At 46.7% G+C, this 21,623-nt stretch overlaps 1 protein-coding gene across 3 annotated transcripts in view; it reads left to right on the top strand.

The window, feature by feature from the left end:
- Window positions 1-16,895: 16,895 nt before the first annotated feature.
- Window positions 16,896-21,623, top strand: part of LOC129835548 (low affinity immunoglobulin gamma Fc region receptor II-like) — a 67,000-nt gene continuing 62,272 nt past the window's right edge. For all 3 annotated transcript variants that reach the window (XM_055901231.1, XM_055901230.1, XM_055901229.1), the window contains exon 1: window positions 16,896-16,976. In XM_055901231.1, the coding sequence (XP_055757206.1) occupies window positions 16,943-16,976 (34 nt within the window). In that variant the 5' untranslated portion in view covers window positions 16,896-16,942. The remainder of the gene's footprint in view (window positions 16,977-21,623) is intronic.

The raw sequence follows: 21,623 nt of genomic DNA, 5'->3' as shown, positions 1-21,623 counted from the left end.
TTTGGCGGTGGGTCAGTCATGGTGTGGGGTGGCATTTCTTTGTGGGGCCGCACAGCCCTCCATGTGCTCGCCAGAGGTAGCCTGACTGCCATTAGGTACCGAGATGAGATCCTCAGACCCCTTGTGAGACCATATGCTGACACATGCACATTTGTGGCCTGCTGGAGGTCATTTTGCAGGGCTCTGGCAGTGCACCTCCTTGCACAAAGGCGGAGGTAGCGGTCCTGCTGCTGGGTTGTTGCCCTCCTACGGCCTCTTCCACGTCTCCTGATGTACTGGCCTGTCTCCTGGTAGCGCCTCCATGCTCTGGACACTACGCTGACAGACACAGCAAACCTTCTTGCCACAGCTCGCATTGATGTGCCATCCTGGATGAACTGCACTACCTGAGCCACTTGTGTGGGTTGTAGACTCCGTCTCATGCTACCACTAGAGTGAAAGCACCGCCAGCATTCAAAAGTGACCAAAACATCAGCCAGGAAGCATAGGAACTGAGAAGTGGTCTGTGGTCACCACCTGCAGAACCATTCCTTTATTGGGGGTGTCTTGCTAATTGCCTATAATTTCCACCTTTTGTCTATTCCATTTGCACAACAGCATGTGAAATTTATTGCTTCCTAAGTGGACAGTTTGATTTCACAGAAGTGTGATTGACTTGGAGTTACATTGTGTTGTTTAAGTGTTCCCTTTATTTTTTTGAGCAGTGTATAAATAAGGTTTGACATGGAGTTTTTCTCAGTTGACACAGAAATCTGGTGGAGGTGGATGAGTAACACTAGGATGTGACAGGAGATGGATGGAAAGGTAGAAAGGTTAGGAGTTGAGGAGGGACAGAGTGTACTGGTGGAGTACAAAAGGTGGATGTATAGTAAAAGTAAAGGTTAAGGTTAAGAAGAAGAGGAGCCTTTGCAGGTCTTGTCAGATGAGAGTAGTGATGAGGAAGGTTTGGTTCGCAGAGAGAAGTGAAGCTCAAGATGTTGGTGGAATTTAAGGATCAAGGTGGAGTCACAGCGGTGAGTCCGATCGCGTTGACCATGGATTTGGAGAGTATAGTAGGAGGACAGGTTGTGTCTGCTTGACCAGGGATTTGGAGAGTAAAGTAGGAGAGGTTGTGTCTGCTTGACCAGGGATTTGGAGAGTAAAGTAGGAGAGGATATGTCTGCTTGACCAGGGATTTGGAGATTAAAGTAGGAGAGGTTGTGGCTGCTTGACCAGGGATTTGGAGAGTAAAGTAGAACAGGTTGTGTCTGCTTGACCAGGGATTTGGAGAGTAAAGTAGAACAGGTTGTGTCTGCTTGACCAGGGATTTGGAGAGTAAAGTAGGAGAGGTTGTGTCTGCTTGACCAGGGATTTGGAGAGTAAAGTAGTAGAGGTTGTGTCTGCTTGACCAGGAATTTGGAGAGTAAAGTAGGAGGGGTTGTGTCTGCTTGACGAGGGATTTGGAAAGTAAAGTAGGGGGGTTGTGTCTGCTTGACCAGGGATTTGGAGAGTAAAGTAGAACAGGTTGTGTCTGCTTGACCAGGGATTTGGAGAGTAAAGTAGGAGGGGTTTTGTCCGCTTGACCAGGGATTTGGAAAGTAAAGTAGGAGGGGTTTTGTCCGCTTGACCAGGGATTTGGAGAGTAAGAAAGGAGAGGTTGTGTCTGCTTGACCAGGGATTTGGAGAGTAAGGTAGGAAGGTTGTGTTTGCTTGACCAGGGATTTGGAAAGTAATATAGTAGGAGAGGTTGTGTCTGCTAAAGTTCTTAATGATGGAAATTTGGTGTTCAAACTCAAGCTGTCATGTTTTGTCTTTGATCATCATGTCTTGTCCCTGTGCTTCCCTCTGCTGGTCTTATTAGGTTCTTTCCCTCTTTCTATCCCTCTCTCTCCTCCTCCCTCTCTCCCTCTCCCGCTCTCTCTCTCTATCGTTCCGTTCCTGCTCCCAGCTGTTTCTCATTCTCCTAACGACCTCATTTACTCTTTCACACCTGTCCCCTATTTTGCCCTCTGATTAGAGTCCCTATTTCTCCCTCTGTTTTCCGCTTCTGTCCTTGTCGGATTCTTGTTTGATGTTTGCTGTTCTGTGTCCTTGTTCCGCCCTGTCGTGTTTTTGCCTTCTTCAGATGCTGCGTGTGAGCAGGTGTCTCTGTCAGCTACGGCCTGTGCCTTCCTGAAGCGACCTGCAGTCTGTGGTCGCGTCTCCAGTCGTTCCTCTCTACTGACGAGAGGATTTCAGTTTCCTGTTTTGGATTTACCTTTAATAATATCCAGGAGAATTATTGTTTGTTTTAGACTGGAATAAAGACTCTGTTTCTATTACGTCGCTTTTGGGTCCTCATTCACCAGCATAACAGAAGAATCCGACCAAGAATGGACCCAGCGACTACGGGTTCTCGCAACACTGCCGTCGAGATCCAGGGAGCAATGCTCGGCAGACACGAGCAGGAATTGTCTGCTGCTCGTCATGCCGTTGAGACCCTGGCCGCTCACGTCTCCGATCTCTCAGGACAGTTTCAGAGTCTTCGTCTCGTGCCACCAGCTACTTCCTGGTCTTCCGAGTCTCCGGAACCTAGGGTTAATAACCCACCATGTTACTCTGGGCAGCCCACTGAATGTCGCTCCTTTCTCACCCAGTGTGATATTGTGTTCTCTCTCCAGCCCAACACATACTCAAGAGAGAGAGCTCGGATCGCTTACGTCATATCACTCCTTACTGGTCGGGCTCGGGAGTGGGGCACAGCTATCTGGGAGGCAAGGGCTGAGTGTTCTAACGTTTATCAGAACTTTAAGGAGGAGATGATACGGGTTTTTGATCGTTCAGTTTTTGGGAAGGAGGCTTCCAGGGCCCTGGCTTCCCTATGTCAAGGTGATCGATCCATTACGGATTACTCTATAGAGTTTCGCACTCTTGCTGCATCCAGTGACTGGAACGAGCCGGCGTTGCTCGCTCGTTTTCTGGAGGGACTCCACGCTGAGGTTAAGGATGAGATTCTCTCCCGGGAGGTTCCTTCCAGCGTGGACTCTTTGATTGCACTCGCCATCCGCATAGAACGACGGGTAGATCTTCGTCACCGAGCTCGTGGAAGAGAGCTCGCGTTAACGGTGTTTCCCCTCTCCGCATCTCAACCATCTCCTCCCATCGGCTCAGAGACTGAGCCCATGCAGCTGGGAGGTATTCGCATCTCGACTAAGGAGAGGGAACGGAGAATCACCAACCGCCTTTGCCTCTATTGCGGTTCTGCTGGACATTTTGTCATGTCATGTCCAGTAAAAGCCAGAGCTCATCAGTAAGCGGAGGGCTACTGGTGAGCGCTACTACTCAGGTCTCTCCATCAAGATCCTGTACTACCTTGTCGGTCCATCTACGCTGGACCGGTTCGGCTGCTTCCTGCAGTGCCTTGATAGACTCTGGGGCTGAGGGTTGTTTTATGGACGAAGCATGGGCTCGGAAACATGACATTCCTCTCAGACAGCTAGGGAAGCCCACGCCCATGTTCGCCTTAGATGGTAGTCCTCTCCCCAGTATCAGATGTGAGACACTACCTTTAACCCTCACAGTATCTGGTAACCACAGTGAGACCATTTCCTTTTTGATTTTTCGTTCACCTTTTACACCTGTTGTTTTGGGTCATCCCTGGCTAGTATGTCATAATCCTTCTATTAATTGGTCTAGTAATTCTATCCTATCCTGGAACGTTTCTTGTCATGTGAAGTGTTTAATGTCTGCTATCCCTCCTGTTTCTTCTGTCCCCTCTACTCAGGAGGAACCTGGTGATTTGACAGGAGTGCCGGAGGAATATCATGATCTACGCACGGTCTTCAGTCGGTCCAGAGCCAACTCTCTTCCTCCTCACCGGTCGTATGATTGTTGTATTGATCTCCTTCCGGGGACCACTCCCCCTCGGGGTAGACTATACTCTCTGTCGGCTCCCGAACGTAAGGCTCTCGAGGATTATCTGTCTGTTTCTCTCGACGCCGGTACCGTGGTGCCTTCTTCCTCTCCCGCCGGAGCGGGGTTTTTCTTTGTTAAGAAGAAGGACGGTACTCTGCGCCCCTGCGTGGATTATCGAGGGCTGAATGACATAACGGTAAAGAATCGTTATCCGCTTCCCCTTATGTCGTCAGCCTTCGAGATTCTGCAGGGAGCCAGGTTTTTTACTAAGTTGGACCTTCGTAACGCTTACCATCTCGTACGCATCAGAGAGGGGGACGAGTGGAAAACGGCGTTTAACACTCCGTTAGGGCATTTTGAATACCGGGTTCTGCCGTTCGGTCTCGCTAATGCTCCAGCTGTCTTTCAGGCATTAGTTAATGATGTACTGAGAGACATGCTGAACATCTTTGTTTTCGTTTACCTTGACGATATCCTGATTTTTTCACCGTCACTCGAGATTCATGTTCAGCACGTTCGACGTGTACTCCAGCGCCTTTTAGAGAATTGTCTCTACGTGAAGGCTGAGAAGTGCGCCTTTCATGTCTCCTCTGTCACATTTCTCGGTTCTGTTATTTCCGCTGAAGGCATTCAGATGGATCCCGCTAAGGTCCAGGCTGTCAGCGATTGGCCCGTTCCTAAGTCACGTGTCGAGTTGCAGCGCTTTCTCGGTTTCGCTAATTTCTATCGGCGTTTCATTCGTAATTTCGGTCAAGTGGCTGCCCCTCTCACAGCTCTGACTTCTGTCAAGACTTGCTTTAAGTGGTCCGGTTCCGCCCAGGGAGCTTTTGATCTCCTCAAGAAGCGTTTTACATCCGCCCCTATCCTTGTTACTCCTGACGTCACTAAACAATTCATTGTCGAGGTTGACGCTTCAGAGGTGGGCGTGGGAGCCATTCTGTCCCAGCGCTTCCAGTCTGACGATAAGGTCCATCCTTGCGCTTACTTTTCTCATCGCCTGTCGCCATCGGAACGCAACTATGATGTGGGTAACCGCGAACTGCTCGCCATCCGCTTAGCCATAGGCGAATGGCGACAGTGGTTGGAGGGGGCGACCGTCCCTTTTGTCGTTTGGACTGACCATAAGAACCTTGAGTACATCCGTTCTGCCAAACGACTTAATGCACGTCAAGCTCGTTGGGCGTTGTTTTTCGCTCGTTTCGAGTTCGTGATTTCCTATCGCCCGGGAAATAAGAACACCAAGCCTGATGCCTTATCCCGTCTCTTTAGTTCTTCTGTGGCTTCTACCGACCCCGAGGGGATTCTCCCTGAAGGGCGTGTTGTCGGGTTGACTGTCTGGGGAATTGAGAGACAGGTAAAGCAAGCACTCACTCACACTGCGTCGCCGCGCGCTTGTCCTAGTAACCTTCTGTTCGTTCCTGTCTCTACTCGTCTGGCTGTTCTTCAGTGGGCTCATTCTGCCAAGTTAGCTGGCCACCCCGGCGTTCGCTTGCTTCTATTCGCCAGCGGTTTTGGTGGCCTACTCAGGAGCGGGACATGCGCCGTTTCGTGGCTGCTTGTTCGGACTGCGCGCAGACTAAGTCAGGTAACTCTCCTCCTGCCGGTCGTCTCAGACCACTTCCCATTCCTTCTCGACCTTGGTCTCACATCGCCTTAGACTTTATTACCGGTCTGCCTTCGTCTGCGGGGAAGACTGTGATTCTTACGGTTATCGATAGGTTCTCTAAGGCGGCACATTTCATTCCCCTCGCTAAGCTTCCTTCCGCTAAGGAGACGGCACAAATCATCATTGAGAATGTGTTCAGAATTCATGGTCTCCCGTTAGACGCCGTTTCAGACAGAGGCCCGCAATTCACGTCACAGTTTTGGAGGGAGTTCTGTCGTTTGATTGGTGCTTCCATCAGTCTCTCTTCCGGGTTTCATCCCCAGTCTAACGGTCAAGCAGAAAGGGCCAATCAGTCGATTGGTCGCATATTACGCAGCCTTTCGTTTCGAAACCCTGCGTCTTGGGCAGAACAGCTCCCCTGGGCTGAGTACGCTCACAACTCGCTTCCTTCGTCTGCTACCGGGCTATCTCCATTTCAGAGTAGTCTTGGGTACCAGCCTCCTCTGTTCTCGTCCCAGCTCGCCGAGTCCAGCGTTCCCTCCGCTCAGGCTTTTGTCCAACGTTGTGAGCGCACCTGGAGGAGGGTCAGGTCTGCACTTTGCCGTTACAGGGCGCAGACTGTGAGAGCCGCCAATAAACGTAGGATTAAGAGTCCTAGGTATTGTCGCGGTCAGAGAGTGTGGCTTTCCACTCGTAACCTTCCCCTTACGACAGCTTCTCGCAAGTTGACTCCGCGGTTCATTGGTCCGTTCCGTGTCTCTCAGGTCGTCAATCCTGTCGCTGTGCGACTGCTTCTTCCGCGACATCTTCGTCGCGTCCACCCTGTCTTCCATGTCTCTTGTGTCAAGCCTTTTCTTCGCGCCCCCGTTCGTCTTCCCTCCCCCCCCCCGTCCTTGTCGAGGGCGCACCTATTTACAAGGTACGGAAGATCATGGACATGCGTTCTCGGGGACGTGGTCACCAGTACTTAGTGGATTGGGAGGGTTACGGTCCTGAGGAGAGGAGTTGGGTTCCATCTCGGGACGTGCTGGACCGTTCGTTGATTGATGATTTCCTTCGTTGCCGCCAGGGTTCCTCCTCGAGTGCGCCAGGAGGCGCTCGGTGAGTGGGGGGGTACTGTCATGTTTTGTCTTTGATCATCATGTCTTGTCCCTGTGCTTCCCTCTGCTGGTCTTATTAGGTTCTTTCCCTCTTTCTATCCCTCTCTCTCCTCCTCCCTCTCTCCCTCTCCCGCTCTCTCTCTCTATCGTTCCGTTCCTGCTCCCAGCTGTTTCTCATTCTCCTAACGACCTCATTTACTCTTTCACACCTGTCCCCTATTTTGCCCTCTGATTAGAGTCCCTATTTCTCCCTCTGTTTTCCGCTTCTGTCCTTGTCGGATTCTTGTTTGATGTTTGCTGTTCTGTGTCCTTGTTCCGCCCTGTCGTGTTTTTGCCTTCTTCAGATGCTGCGTGTGAGCAGGTGTCTCTGTCAGCTACGGCCTGTGCCTTCCTGAAGCGACCTGCAGTCTGTGGTCGCGTCTCCAGTCGTTCCTCTCTACTGACGAGAGGATTTCAGTTTCCTGTTTTGGATTTACCTTTAATAATATCCAGGAGAATTATTGTTTGTTTTAGACTGGAATAAAGACTCTGTTTCTATTACGTCGCTTTTGGGTCCTCATTCACCAGCATAACACAAGCATTGAAAAATTAGGATTGGGAATATGATTTACTATGTGCAAGCATCTGTTCCAAAACCATTGCATTGCAGCCCTGGAGGCTGCGTCTGGCATTGCCTTGGCAGGAAGATGTTGGATTCTGAGGGGGAGTTCGCATACCCAAACGGGCAACAATTGAACGTGAAGAGCTAGTTTGAGAAAGAGAAAGCCAATTTGTGTTGGTCACGAGGGTCGACTGTCATGGTCCAAAAACCATTCGCCACGTCAACGATGGAGAAATACTTGGCGTTTGCCAACTCTTGGTCGAGCTGTGTCATTGGCCAACGAGACAATGGAATCAGTTTGTTGAATTGTCTATAATCAACGTTAAGACGCAATTTGATGGTTTCAGAACACGGGAACACGTACTGTTACATTCCCTGATTATCCGTTTAGCTAAGAGGGAGTAGATAATCTCTTGTTCCGCTGCGTATGCTGCGAGCGGAATTTTGTATTGTCTCACAAACGTAGGAGCTGCTCCGGCTGGCGTAAGAATATGCACCACACGAATGCCCGTAACACCGCAATCCAGCGAGTCTGTCGACCAGGTCTCACTGTGTTTGTTAAACATTTCTCTCAACTGATGCCATTCAGTGTCATCGGAGGCATCAGCCTCCGATAGTAGTTATACTACCTGTGCATGGAAACCAGGATATGTACCGGCGACAATGTACATATCTTCATGTCTTCATCGGGTGGTGAAGGCATGTCAACGGTGGGAGAATCATCGGTTGTTACTTCACAAGAGTGTACTCCACATATAGGAGGAGATGCGATATCGTCCTCCGTGACGATGGACTATATTAACAGGTTGTTGTCAGAATTGACATTCAGCCTGAACGTCGATGTGTCGTCAATTGGCAATACGGGAGTTGTTGTGATTGCTTTTGACGGACAAGTAAACAGCATACTTCCCTCGCCACCTAGGTCTAGGGAGGACGAAAGAGGCCCAATCACGGGAACAACCAGTTCAATATCATGGAAGGATTAATCAATCAATGTTCCTAGCTGAGTGTGCCGAGGAATGGAAATATCCGCTTGAGTCAGATTCTGTACCAGGAGGTAAGTGGATCTAGCGTTTAGTTCCAACAGCGGGTTGCCATTGATAGTCAGCCCCAAGTTGAATAGTCATGGAGAGGGTTGGAAGAAAGCACTGGTGCCTTCCATCTGGTATCCAGGCACCAGGTTCAGTCTTACAGAAACTTCTGTGGTTCTTGCCAGAATCACCATGGCGGACTCAGTTATCACCTTACAAGCTTCAGGAATAGTCTGCCCGGATGCCATTCGCACCGGGTCGAAAGACAAGGCATGTTGGTTTGGCTGCGCCAAAGACCAAAGAACTTGTATGGTGTCAAGTTTAACACCCAATCTTACCAAAATGTCAACTCCCACATAGACTGTATGTGGGAGGTCCGCGACAACCAGTAGATACTTCCTTGGTTCCAATGCGGATTGATAGCGCCCCTATTGCGGTGAGTGTCGAACATTCAACATTCATGTCGCAACGTTCCGTTTTCAACCAACGCCCTTTTTAGCTCATCCAGCAAAGGTTCAGATATGTCAAGGCATGACAGGTCAAACAGTCCTCCAGGATAGGTATGGTATGTTCGAGTTGTTTTTTCTCATCTTATCCTCAACAAAATGGAGAACGGAGCGGTTTGTAATCTGTGTCAATTTCCAGGACTCACCTTCGTGACCCAGTGGGTCCTCTATCGGAATGGGAGAGGAATCATCTGCTTATCTTGTGCATCTCCACATCCGTATCCAAGTCTGCGTATCCAAAACCTGCGGGCTTGTATCTAGAACGAGCGGTCCCTGGACAGGGATTTGAGTGAGGGCAGGGCTAATGGGAATGTTGACTTCCTCACGAATTGCATGAGTTTCGGCTGACTTGGACTCCAACAATTTTACGCCTAGTCATGATGACATCTCTTATCAGAGCTTCTATATCATTTCGGTTTAGATCGTTGTTGAACACTTTGTTGCCCTTGTTACCCTTGTGTCCTGACCCTTTGTGAGGGTACGTATCGGCCAGGTTGATCTCTACGGGACCTGTTAGGTTGGGGACGTTCATCATAGCTATTGTTACTGTGGTGGTTATCGGTGTGGTGGTTACTTGGTAGCCACCCCCTTTGTGAGTCATCTTTTACCGCACCTGTCCCTGATGCTGCACCTTCTAATTGGAGTGATGGTTCCCGTCCAAGCTCGAAAATCGAGGTGTCCGGGTTCTTAGCCCGGCTTGCTTTTGAGGCTTCAAAAGGGGTGCATGCAAGTTCTCGGAGCGTCGAGATCGGCGAACCAACGTGGGCAATTGGGCCCAAGTAGTTAATGAAGTTGGGATACATGTTTGACAGAAACATTTGTTTGAATGGTAACAGCTCTTCCATTCCTGTTTCAGTGAGGATGCCAAAGTAAGCTGAATGAAGCGAATGATAGTAGGCTTGTGGGTGTTCATTTCGAGCTTGTTTGATATTGTTAGCCAAGGAGCTGTCGTGTTTGCGAGTCGCAGAACCACTGAATTCTATTTTCAAAACCGTGGCAAGTTTAGTGTAGTCGTTTTGCACGTGTTGCTCTTGCAGACGGATGAACCTTGTTACGTATCTGTTGTACGTTCACTTCAATAGCTAGAACCTGTAGGCATTCGTAGCATTTGGGTATCCATCCAAGGTGTCTTCTATGTCTGCTAAGAATGTCTCAGTGTTGTTTGGCTTTCCTAAAACGGGGTCAAATGGGTGGAAGCATTTGGCGATTTTGTCAAGGCGATCCCCGCCAAGTGCGTGGGGAGCATCTGCCCTCTCCCGTGGGCAATTGTGGGCCGAAAGGCCAAGAGGAAAAGTCAAGCTGTCGTTGTGTTGGCGTCATGTCACAGTGGGCCGAATGGCCAAGAGAAAAAGGCTGAAATCTCCTTTCGTCTACATTCCCTTGTTCCCTCCAGATGTGAGCTAGGTTGCTTGGTTCGGTTGTCCCGCGATAGCGCGTGACTGTTCTGGGGTTCCCTCAGATGATACCTAAGGGTGGCATTGATGGTGTTTATTTTAGACACGTAGGTGTCGCATTGCTCCGCTCGGCCTCATACTTATCTGTCATGGTTTCCAGTGAGAGGTCTCGAGTGTGGAGCGAGAGATCCAGTGAGCTGCTGTCCCTTTGTTTAGAGGTCACATTTTCCAACTTTCCCACCTGGTCTTTCTCATCCTTCATTAAATATGCGACTTCAAGGAGTTCTGCTGTTTGTCATCCAACTTGGTCATTGTCTTGGCGCACCGATCCCTTCAGCGGGATCATTTTCGTCAACATGAATTGCAGCCAAATTCAAATTATAGAAACCTGTCAAATGTTTTTTTATAATCAATCAGGTTGTTTTTAATATAAATAATCGATAATATTTCAACCGGACGGTAAACTATTCAAGAGAGAAAGAAAATGAGCCACTGCGATTCCTAGTTAGGATTTGCATCGTTGCTGAGGTCAGCGATCAATCTTCCCGTGGGTGAAGTTCCTCTTATTAGAAATGGGTGGAAACCCATCTGATGGCATGCTCATTATTATGCTTATCAGTTATCTTAATTTAATGTAAAGTTTGGGTTTTGAGTTGGAAGCTGCAAACACGATTTAACTCAGTTTGTAAACGTCAATGAATCATCAAGACTGGGTCAGTAATGTGGAAGTTGGTTATTAATGACAAATGCCAAAGCAGATTTAATTGTTTAATCTATTTTAATGATGAATTGAACCTGTATAGTCTATTTGGGAGTTAAACTTTACTTTACTTAACCTGAAAGAGTTGCTGTATATTAGTTGACGTGTGTAACGCTCGTCGTTAGGTGGAAGAGAGGAAGACCAAATTGCAGCGTGGTACGTTTCCATATTTATTGGAACACTTAACAAAACGAACAAAACAATAAACAGAAAATGAAACTAACGACGCTACAGACCTGAACATGTGAACATAGAGACAACGAAGAACGCAATGAACAGGAACATTCACCCACAAACAAACAGTGAAAACAGTCAACCTTAATATGGTTCCCAATCAGAGACAATGACAAACACCTGCCCCTGATTGAGAACCATATTAGGCCAAACAATAAACCCAACATAGAAACACATAACATAGAATGCCCACCCAGCTCACGTCCTGACCAACTAAACAAGACTGAACAAAGGAAATAAGGTCAGGAACGTGACAACGTGGAAAAGTTTAACAATGCCTCATTGGTTGGAACACATCAGTTTGTGTATTTTCCCAATAAACGACCTGGAAATGTAGTAGAAATGTAGTATGGCAAAATTGAATGAGAATGATATCCAATCAGTTGAGATTTGTTGATCGCTCCTGAAAGCGATCGAAAGAAATAACACTACACTACTTTGGGCCCAACTAGTATTATTCTCAGAATGCCTACATCGGCTCGTATGCCTTAGCTCGTAGCATTCAGTAAACCCCACGGACTTTCATCAGATATACAAAACAGGAGTGGTTCTCTCCCTACCAGTATCTGGGTGAAAAGGAAAAACCACACACACACTCTTCTCAACAATAATCGATAGCTATTATTGGTATATAATATATAATACAAGTCAAAAGTTTACATACACTTAGGTTGGAGTCATTAAAACTCGTTTTCAACCACTCCACAAATTTGTTGTTAACAAATTATAATTTTGGCAAGTCAGTTATGTTGGGTTCAAATCAAATCAAATCAAATCAAGTTTATTTTATATAGCCCTTCGTACATCAGCTAATATCTCGAAGTGCTGTACAGAAACCCAGCCTAAAACCCCAAAACAGCAAGCAATGCAGGTGTAGAAGCACGGTGGCTAGGAAAAACTCCCTAGAAAGGCCAAAACCTAGGAAGAAACCTAGAGAGGAACCAGGCTATGAGGGGTGGCCAGTCCTCTTCTGGCTGTGCCGGGTGGAGATTATAACAGAACTATGCCAAGATGTTCACAATGTTCATAAGTGACAAGCATGGTCAAATAATAATCATGAATCATTTTCAGTTGGCTTTTCATAGCCGATCATTAAGAGTTGAAAGCAGCAGGTCTGGGACAGGTAGTGGTTCCATAACCGCAGGCAGAACAGTTGAAACTGGAATAGCAGCAAGGCCAGGCAGACTGGGGACAGCAAGGAGTCATCATGCCCGGTAGTCCTGACGTATGGTCCTAGGGCTCAGGTTCTCCGAGAGAGAGAAAGAAAGAGAGAACGAGAGAATTAGAGAGAGCATACTTAAATTCACACAGGACACTGGATAAGACAGGAGAAGTACTCCAGGTATAACCAACTGACCCTAGCCCCCCGACACATAAACTACTGCAGCATAAATACTGGAGGCTGAGACAGGAGGGGTCAGGAGACACTGTGGCCCCATCCGATGATACCCCCGGACAGGGCCAAACAGGAAGGATATAACCCCACCCACTTTGCCAAAGCACAGCCCCCACACCACTAGAGGGATATCTTCAACCACCAACTTACAATCCTGAGACAAGGCCGAGTATAGCCCACAAAGATCTCCACTACAGCACAAACCAAGGGGGGGCGCCAACCCAGACAGGAAGATCACGTCAGTAACTCAACCCACTCAAGTGACGCACCCCTCCTAGGGACGGCATGAAAGAGCACCAGTAAGCCAGTGACTCAGCCCCTGTAATAGGGTTAGAGGCAGAGAATCCCAGTGGAGAGAGGGGAACCGGCCAGGCAGAGACAGCAAGGGCGGTTCGTTGCTCCAGAGCCTTTCCGTTCACCTTCACACTCCTGGGCCAGACTACACTCAATCATATGACCTACTGAAGAGATAAGTCTTCAGTAAAGACTTAAAGGTTGAGACCGAGTCTGCGTCTCTCACATGGGTAGGCAGACCGTTCCATAAAAATGGAGATCTATAGGAGAAAGCCCTGCCTCCCGCTGTTTGCTTAGAAATTCTAGGGACAATTAGGAGGCCTGCGTCTTGTGACCGTAGCGTACGTATAGGTATGTACGGCAGGACCAACTCGGAAAGATAGGTAGGAGCAAGCCCATGTAACGCTTTATAGGTTAACAGTAAAACCTTGAAATCAGCCCTTGCCTTAACAGGAAGCCAGTGTAGGGAAGCTAGCACTGGAGTAATATGATCAAATTTCTTGGTTCTAGTCAGGATTCTAGCAGCCAATTAGGCACTAACTGAAGTTTATTTAGTGCTTTATCCGGGTAGCTGGAAAGTAGAGCATTGCAGTAGTCTAACCTAGAAGTAACAAATGCATGGATTCATTTTTCTGCATTATTTTTGGACAGAACATTTCTGATTTTTGCAATGTTACAGTTTTATTTGAGACGACTTTACAACCATCAAGATTAATTGTCAGATTTAACAGAAGATCTCTTTGTTTCTTGGGACCTAGAACAAGCATCTCTGTTTTGTCCGAGTTTAAAAGTAGAAAGTTTTCAAGCAATCCACTACCTTATGTCTGAAACATAGGCTTCTAGTGAGGGCAATTTTGGGGCTGCAGAGAGAGTGCAGAGACTGACACAGAGACAGGGACAACAGAAAATAAACATAACAAAGAATATCACTTCTGTTTGGCACAGTCGTTCTCCTCTACTTTTGCTTGATGTCGGTCTCTCCCGCGGTGCTCCTTTTATTTGGCTAGTTGTTACTTTCCCCTAATTACCTCCACTTGGAGCTGTCCATGTCAGGGTGCCCAGCTTCTGTATTCCCAGCAGAGGGAGCCAATGTCGCCTCACGTACCTCCCCTCTATTACCATCCCCCGGGGAAGATCTCCTGGGATACCACAGTTATCGACATTGTGCATGACACAAGTAATTTTTACAACAATTATTTACAGACAGATTATTTCACTTATATCTCACTGTATCACAATTCCAGTGAGTCAGAAGTTTACATACACCAAGTTGACTGTGCCTTTAAACAACTTGGAAAATTCCAGAAAATGATGTCATGGCTATAGAAGGTTCGGATAAGCTAATTGACATCATTTGAGTCAGTTGGAGCTGTACCTGTGGATGTATTTCAAGGCTTACCTTCAAACTCAGTGCCTCTTTGCTTGACATCATGGGAAAATCAAAATTAAACAGGTACAAACAGGTGCTGGATTAAACAGGTACAAAAGTAACTATATCCACAGTAAACAAGTCCTATATCAACGTAACCTGAAAGGCCACTCAGCAAGGAGAAGCCACTGCTCCACAACCGCCATAAAAAAGCCAGACTACGGCTTGCAATTGCACATGGGGACAAAGATTGTACTTTTTGGGAAAAAATGTCCTCTGGTCTGATCAAACAAAAATAGAACTGTTTGACCATAATGACCATCGTTATGTTACGAGGAAAAAGGGGTAGGCTTGCAAGCCGAAGAACACCATCCCAACCGTGAAGCACGGGGGTGGCAGCATCATGTTGTGGGGGTGCTTTGCTGTAGGAGGGACTGGTGCACTTCACAAAATAGATGGCATCAAAAGTATGTTTATATATTGAAGCAACATCTCAAGACATCAGTCAGGAAGTTAAAGCTTAGTCGCAAATGGGTCTTCCAAATGGACAATGACCCCAAGCATACTTCCAAAGTTGTGGCAAAATGGCTTAAGGACAACAAAGTAAAGGTACTGGAGTGGCCATCACAAAGCCCTGACCGCAATCCTATAGAAAATGTGTGGGCAGAACTGAAAAAGCGTGTGCAAGCAAGGAGGCCTACAAACCTGACTCAGTTACACCAGCTCTGTCAGGAGCAATGGGCCAAAATTCAACCAATTTATTGTGGGAAGCTTGTGGAAGGCTACCCTAAACGTTTGACCCAAGTTAAACAATTTAAAGGCAATGCTACCAAATACTAATTGAGTGTATGTAAACTTCTGACCCACTGGGAATGTGATGAAAGAAATAAAAGCTGAAATAAATAATTTTCTCTACTATTATTCTGACATTTCAGATTCTTCAAATAAAGTGGTGCTCCTAATTGACCTAAGACAGGTAATTTTTACCAGGATTAAATGTCAGGAATTGTGAAAAACTGAGTTTAAATGTATTTGACTAAGGTGTATGTAAACTTCCGACTTCAACAGTGTGTAAGAATGTTGTTCATTGATTACAGCTCAGCATTCAACACCATAGTACCCTCAAAACTCATCATTAAGCTTGAGACCCTGGGTCTCGACCCCGCCCTTTGTCCTGACGGGCCACCCCCAGAATATTTTTTCTTTTTTTGGGGGGGGGGGGGGTCTTGGAGGGTTGAGGGGCAGCTGTTGGGGAACTGTGTGGGGATCTTGGAGGGTTGGTGGTATGGCGGTGGGGAGCTTGGGCCGGTGGCTGATAGGTCGTTGGTTCAGCTTGGGCCGGTGGCTGATAGGTCGTTGGTTCAGATTGGGCTGGTGGCTGATAGGTCGTTGGTTCAGGTTGGGCTGGTGGCTGATAGGTCGTTGATTCGGGTCTCCGTTTTGACTTGTTGGGAGATCTGTTGACGTGCTCTTGGGCAGGCTGATGACCCTGTTTGCTTCTGGGTTGCTCTGGATGGGAGTCTGTTAGATGACTAATGTAATGGAAATGTAATGGAAATGTAATGGAAATGTAATGGAAATGTTAAGCGGCAGGTAGATTGTATCTTTTAATATTCAATTAATTTGTTTTAAATATCTTAAATAATATATTATCATAATAATAATGTCAGGGAATATATCGACTCCCCCTGTGGTTCTCTGTGGTATTACAGTTACAGAGGACAGGAACAAGGTAGTGTCGTGAACAATATTGTATTGGTGCCTCTCTGGTGCCTCTCTGGTTCTCTGTGGTATTACAGCTACAGATCAGGCTGCTAACTAGTAAGATGTCAACTAGGCAAAGCTGCATAAACTGAACAGAAGAGGGAGCCATTTAGCAGAGATGGGTCTGGTGAAAAAAAGCACCATGGTCCAAACCAACTCTTAGCCCCTACTCTCTAGCCCTACTCTCTAGACCCTACTCCCTACTGTCTAGCCCCTAATCCCTAGCCCCTACTCCTCAGCCCCTACTCCCAAGCTCCTACTCTCTAGCCCCTACTCCCTATAGTAGTGACTAATAGTAGGGGTTAGAGGTCAATCCTCTCAGATCTACAGTAGTGACTGATAGTAAGGGTTAGAGGTCAATCGTCTCAGATCTACAGTAGTGACTGATAGTAGGGGTTAGAGGTCAATCCTCTCAGATCTACAGTAGTGACTGATAGTAGGGGTTAGGGGTCAATCCTCTCAGATCTACAGTAGTGACTGATAGTAGGGGTTAGAGGTCAATCCTCTCAGATCTACAGTAGTGACTGATAGTAAGGGTTAGAGGTCAATCCTCTCAGATCTACAGTAGTGACTGATAGTAGGGGTTAGAGGTCAATCGTCTCAGATCTACAGTAGTGACTGATAGTTGGGGTTAGGGGTCAATCCTCTCAGATCTACAGTAGTGACTGATAGTAGGGGTTAGAGGTCAACCCTCTCAGATCTACAGTAGTGACTGATAGTAGGGGTTAGGGGTCAATCCTCTCAGATCTACAGTAGTGACTGATAGTAGGGGTTAGGGGTCAATGCTCTTACAGACAATCCAGTTCAGCCCATGGGAATGGTTGGCTTTAATGAACATGACCCCAATCCAGGGGTGGGAGGGGTGGCAATGAAGAAATATACAGTGGTAGAGGAAGTATAGCCTCTTCCTCTGTTTCATCACGTCATCAGAGGGCCATGTGTGTTTTCAGAATATGAAGGAGGAGGAGGGTACTGTAACTATAACTGGAGATCAGTCTCACTCAGCAGCAAGACATGATGGAACTCACACCACTCTGCTGGCAGCTCTGTAAGTACTCTCTCTCTCTCTGTGTTTGTCGCAGCAGGTGAGATAGAACAAATCTGTATTATACTCTGTGATTATCTGGCTTAATATCTATATAGTTTAATATCTATATAGTTTAATATCTATATGGTTTAATATGTATAGTTTAATATCTATATAGTTTAATATCTATATAGTTTAATATCTATACGGTTTAATATCTATATAGTTTCATATCTACATGGTTTAATATCTATATAGTTTAATATCTATATGGTTTAATATGTATAGTTTAATATCTATATAGTTTAATATCTATATAGTTTAATATCTATATAGTTTAATATCTATATGGTTTAATATGTATAGTTTAATATCTATATAGTTGAATATCTATATGGTTTAATATCTATATAGTTTCATATCTATATGGTTTAAAATCTATATGGTTTAATATCTATATAGTTTAATATCTATATGGTTTAATATGTATAGTTTAATATCTATATAGTTTAATATCTATATAGTTTCATATCTATATGGTTTAATATCTATACGGTTTAATATCTATACAGTTTCATATCTATATGGTTTCATATCTATATGGTTTCATATCTATATAGTTTAATATGTATAGTTTAATATCTATATAGTTTAATATCTGTATAGTTTAATATCTATATAGTTTAATATCTATATGGTTTAATATCTATATGGTTTAATATCTATATAGTTTAATATCTATATAGTTTAATATCTATATGGTTTAATATCTATATAGTTATATATCTATACAGTTTAATATCTATATAGTTCAATATCTATATGGTTTAATATCTATATGGTTTAATATCTATATGGTTTAATATCTGTGTTGCTAAACATCTGTTTGGTTTATTATCTGTATGTTTTATTATTATTTGTATGGTATAATATCTGTATTGATTAATATATGTGTGGTTTACTGTCTGTATTGCTATATATCCCATTTCAGCAGGGGGGTAATGGGACTGTAGTCTTGTCTCAGCCAGGTCAGCAGGGGGGGGGGGGGGGTAATGGGACTGTAGTCTTGTCTCAGCCAGGTCAGCAGGGGGGGTAATGGGACTGTAGTCTTGTCTCAGCCAGGTCAGCAGGGGGGGTAATGGGACTGTAGTCTTGTCTCAGCCAGGTCAGCAGGGGGGGTAATCGGACTGTAGTCTTGTCTCAGCCAGGTCAGCAGGGGGGGTAATGGGACTGTAGTCTTGTCTCAGCCAGGTCAGCAGGGGGGGTAATCGGACTGTAGTCTTGTCTCAGCCAGGTCAGCAGGGGGGGTAATGGGACTGTAGTCTTGTCTCAGCCAGGTCAGCAGGGGGGTAATGGGACTGTAGTCTTGTCTCAGCCAGGTCAGCAGGGGTAATGGGACTGTAGTCTTGACTCAGCCAGGTCAGCAGGGGGGGTAATGGGACTGTAGTCTTGTCTCAGCCAGGTCAGCAGGGGTAATGGGACTGTAGTCTTGTCTCAGCCAGGTCAGCAGGGGGGGTAATGGGACTGTAGTCTTGTCTCAGCCAGGTCAGCAGGGGTAATGGGACTGTAGTCTTGTCTCAGCCAGGTCAGCAGGGGGGGTAATGGGACTGTAGTCTTGTCTCAGCCAGGTCAGCAGGGGTAATGGGACTGTAGTCTTGTCTCAGCCAGGTCACTAGGGGGGGTAATGGGACTGTAGTCTTGTCTCAGCCAGGTCAGCAGGTGGGGTAATGGGACTGTAGTCTTGTCTCAGTCAGGTCAGCAGGGGGGGTAATGGGACTGTAGTCATGTCTCAGCCAGGTCAGCAGGGAGGGTAATAGGACTGTAGTCTTGTCTCAGCCAGGTCAGCATGGGGGGGGGGGGGGGGTAATGGGACTGTAGTCTTGTCTCAGCCAGGTCAGCAGGGAGGGTAATGGGACTGTAGTCTTGTCTCAGCCAGGTCAGCAGGGAGGGTAATGGGACTGTAGTCTTGTCTCAGCCAGGTCAGCAGGGAGGGTAATGGGACTGTAGTCTTGTCTCAGCCAGGTCAGCAGGGGGTAATGGGACTGTAGTCTTGTCTCAGCCAGATCTGCAGGGGGGGGGGGGGGTAATGGGACTGTAGTCTTGTCTCAGCCAGGTCAGCAGGGTAATGGGACTGTAGTCTTGTCTCAGCCAGGTCAGCGTGGGGGGGGGGGGGGGGGGGTAATGGGACTGTAGTCTTGTCTCAGACAGGTCAGCAGGGGGGGGGGGGTAATGGGACTGTAGTCTTGTCTCAGTCAGGTCAGCAGGGGGGGTAATGGGACTGTAGTCTTGTCTCAGCCAGGTCAGCAGGGTAATGGGACTGTAGTCTTGTCTCAGTCAGGTCAGCAGGGTAATGGGACTGTAGTCTTGTCTCAGCCAGGTCAGCAGGGTAATGGGACTGTAGTCTTGTCTCAGCCAGGTCAGCAGGGTAATGGGACTGTAGTCTTGTCTCAGCCAGGTCAGCAGGGGGGGTAATGGGACTGTAGTCTTGTCTCAGTCAGGTCAGCCGGGGGCTAATGGGACTGTAGTCTTGTCTCAGCCAGGTCAGCAGGGGGGTAATGGGACTGTAGTCTTGTCTCAGCCAGGTCAGCAGGGGGGGTAATGGGACTGTAGTCTTGTCTCAGTCAGGTCAGCAGGGGGGGTAATGGGACTGTAGTCTTGTCTCAGTCAGGTCAGCAGGGAGGGTAATGGGACTGTAGTCTTGTCTCAGCCAGGTCAGCAGGGGTAATGGGACTGTAGTCTTGTCTCAGCCAGGTCAGCAGGGGGGGTAATGGGACTGTAGTCTTGTCTCAGCCAGGTCAGCAGGGTAATGGGACTGTAGTCTTGTCTCAGTCAGGTCAGCAGGGGGGGTAATGGGACTGTAGTCTTGTCTCAGCCAGGTCAGCAGGGGGGGTAATGGGACTGTAGTCTTGTCTCAGCCAGGTCAGCAGGGGGGGTAATGGGACTGTAGTCTTGTCTCAGTCAGGTCAGCAGGGGGGTAATGGGACTGTAGTCTTGTCTCAGCCAGGTCAGCAGGGGGGGGTAATGGGACTGTAGTCTTGTCTCAGCCAGGTCAGCAGGGGGGGGTAATGGCGTACATAGTAGTATCATCTGCATGTCCAAAAGTATTTCCTTCAAATTTGTGGATTTTGCTGTTTCAACCACTCCCATTGCTGACAGGTGTATAACATCAAGCACACTGCCATGCGATCTCCACAGACAAGAAATAGCAGTAGAATGGCCAATACTGAAGAGCTCATTGACTTTCAACGTGGAACTGTCATAAAATGCCACCTTTCCAACAAGTCAGTTTATTGTATTTCTGTCATGGTCACTGTAAGTGCTGTTTTTGTGAAGTGGACATTTTTAGGAGCAACAACGGTTCAGCGGCAAAGTGGTAGGCAAGTTCACAGAACGGGACCGCCGAGTGTTGAATCGTGTAGCGTGTAAAAATCGTCTGTCCTCGGTTGCACTTACTCCACAAAGTAAGTCCTTCAGGCTCTAGTTTTATGATTATGGTCCAGTCATATGGTCAAGTGCTGCAAAGACCTAGTTAAGCCCAGAACAGAGGGGCATGTATTAATACTACAGTAGTAGTACGAGTACAGTCAGTCTCTCTTGGCTAAGAGTTGAGGAAAGACAGCGTCACTTCTTGTTTTTATAAGAAACATTAATGTGTTGGAAAATCCAAATTGTTTGCATAGTCAACTTACACACAGCTCTGACACACACACATGCCACACTTTTTCACTGTGTTGGACCCCAGTAAGACAAGCTTTTTTATTTTATTTGCTGGTTTTAAGAATTAAACTTTCAAATAGCTCTTTGTTGACTGTTGCTGGGGGCTTTCGTCCACCATCAGCACCGGCCTACCTGCCCTAAGCTCTCTCATGGCCCCTTACAGTGTAACTCTGTGTTGTTGTCTGTTCACACTGCTATGCTTTATCTTGGCCAGGTCGCAGTTGCAAATGAGAACGTGTTCTCAACTAGCCTACCTGGTTAAATAAAGGTGAAAAAAAAGAAGAAAATTAGTTTGTATCTGAGTCTCCTCTTTCCATAGTGGGGTCATATTAGTTTCTATCTGAGTCTCCTCTTTCCATAGTGGGGTCATATTAGTTTGTAGCTGAGTCTCCTCTTTCCATAGTGGGGTCATATTAGTTTGTAGCTGAGAGTCTCCTCTTTCCATAGTGGGGTCATATTAGTTTGTAGCTGAGAGTCTCCTCTTTCCATAGTGGGGTCATATTAGTTTGTAGCTGAGAGCCTCCCCTTTCCATAGTGGGGTCATATTAGTTTGTAGCTGAGTCTCCTCTTTCCATAGTGGGGTCATATTAGTTTGTAGCTGAGTCTCCTCTTTCCATAGTGGGGTCATATTAGTTTGTAGCTGAGTCTCCTCTTTCCATAGTGGGGTCATATTAGTTTGTATCTGAGAGTCCTCTTTCCATAGTGGGGTCATATTAGTTTGTAGCTGAGTCTCCTCTTTCCATAGTGGGGTCATATTAGTTTGTAGCTGAGAGTCTCCCCTTTCCATAGTGGGTCATATTAGTTTGTAGTTGAGTCTCCCCTTTCCATAGTGGGGTCATATTAGTTTATAGCTGAGAGTCTCCTCTTTCCATAGTGGGGTCATATTAGTTTATAGCTGAGAGTCTCACCTTTCCATAGTGGGGTCATATTAGTTTGTAGTTGAGTCTCCCC

The sequence above is a fragment of the Salvelinus fontinalis genome, chromosome 36 (assembly GCF_029448725.1).
Source record: "Salvelinus fontinalis isolate EN_2023a chromosome 36, ASM2944872v1, whole genome shotgun sequence".
Taxonomy (NCBI): Eukaryota; Metazoa; Chordata; class Actinopteri; order Salmoniformes; family Salmonidae; genus Salvelinus; species Salvelinus fontinalis.
Note: the sequence above shows the minus strand (reverse complement) of the source record. Positions and strands in the feature narration are given on the sequence as shown.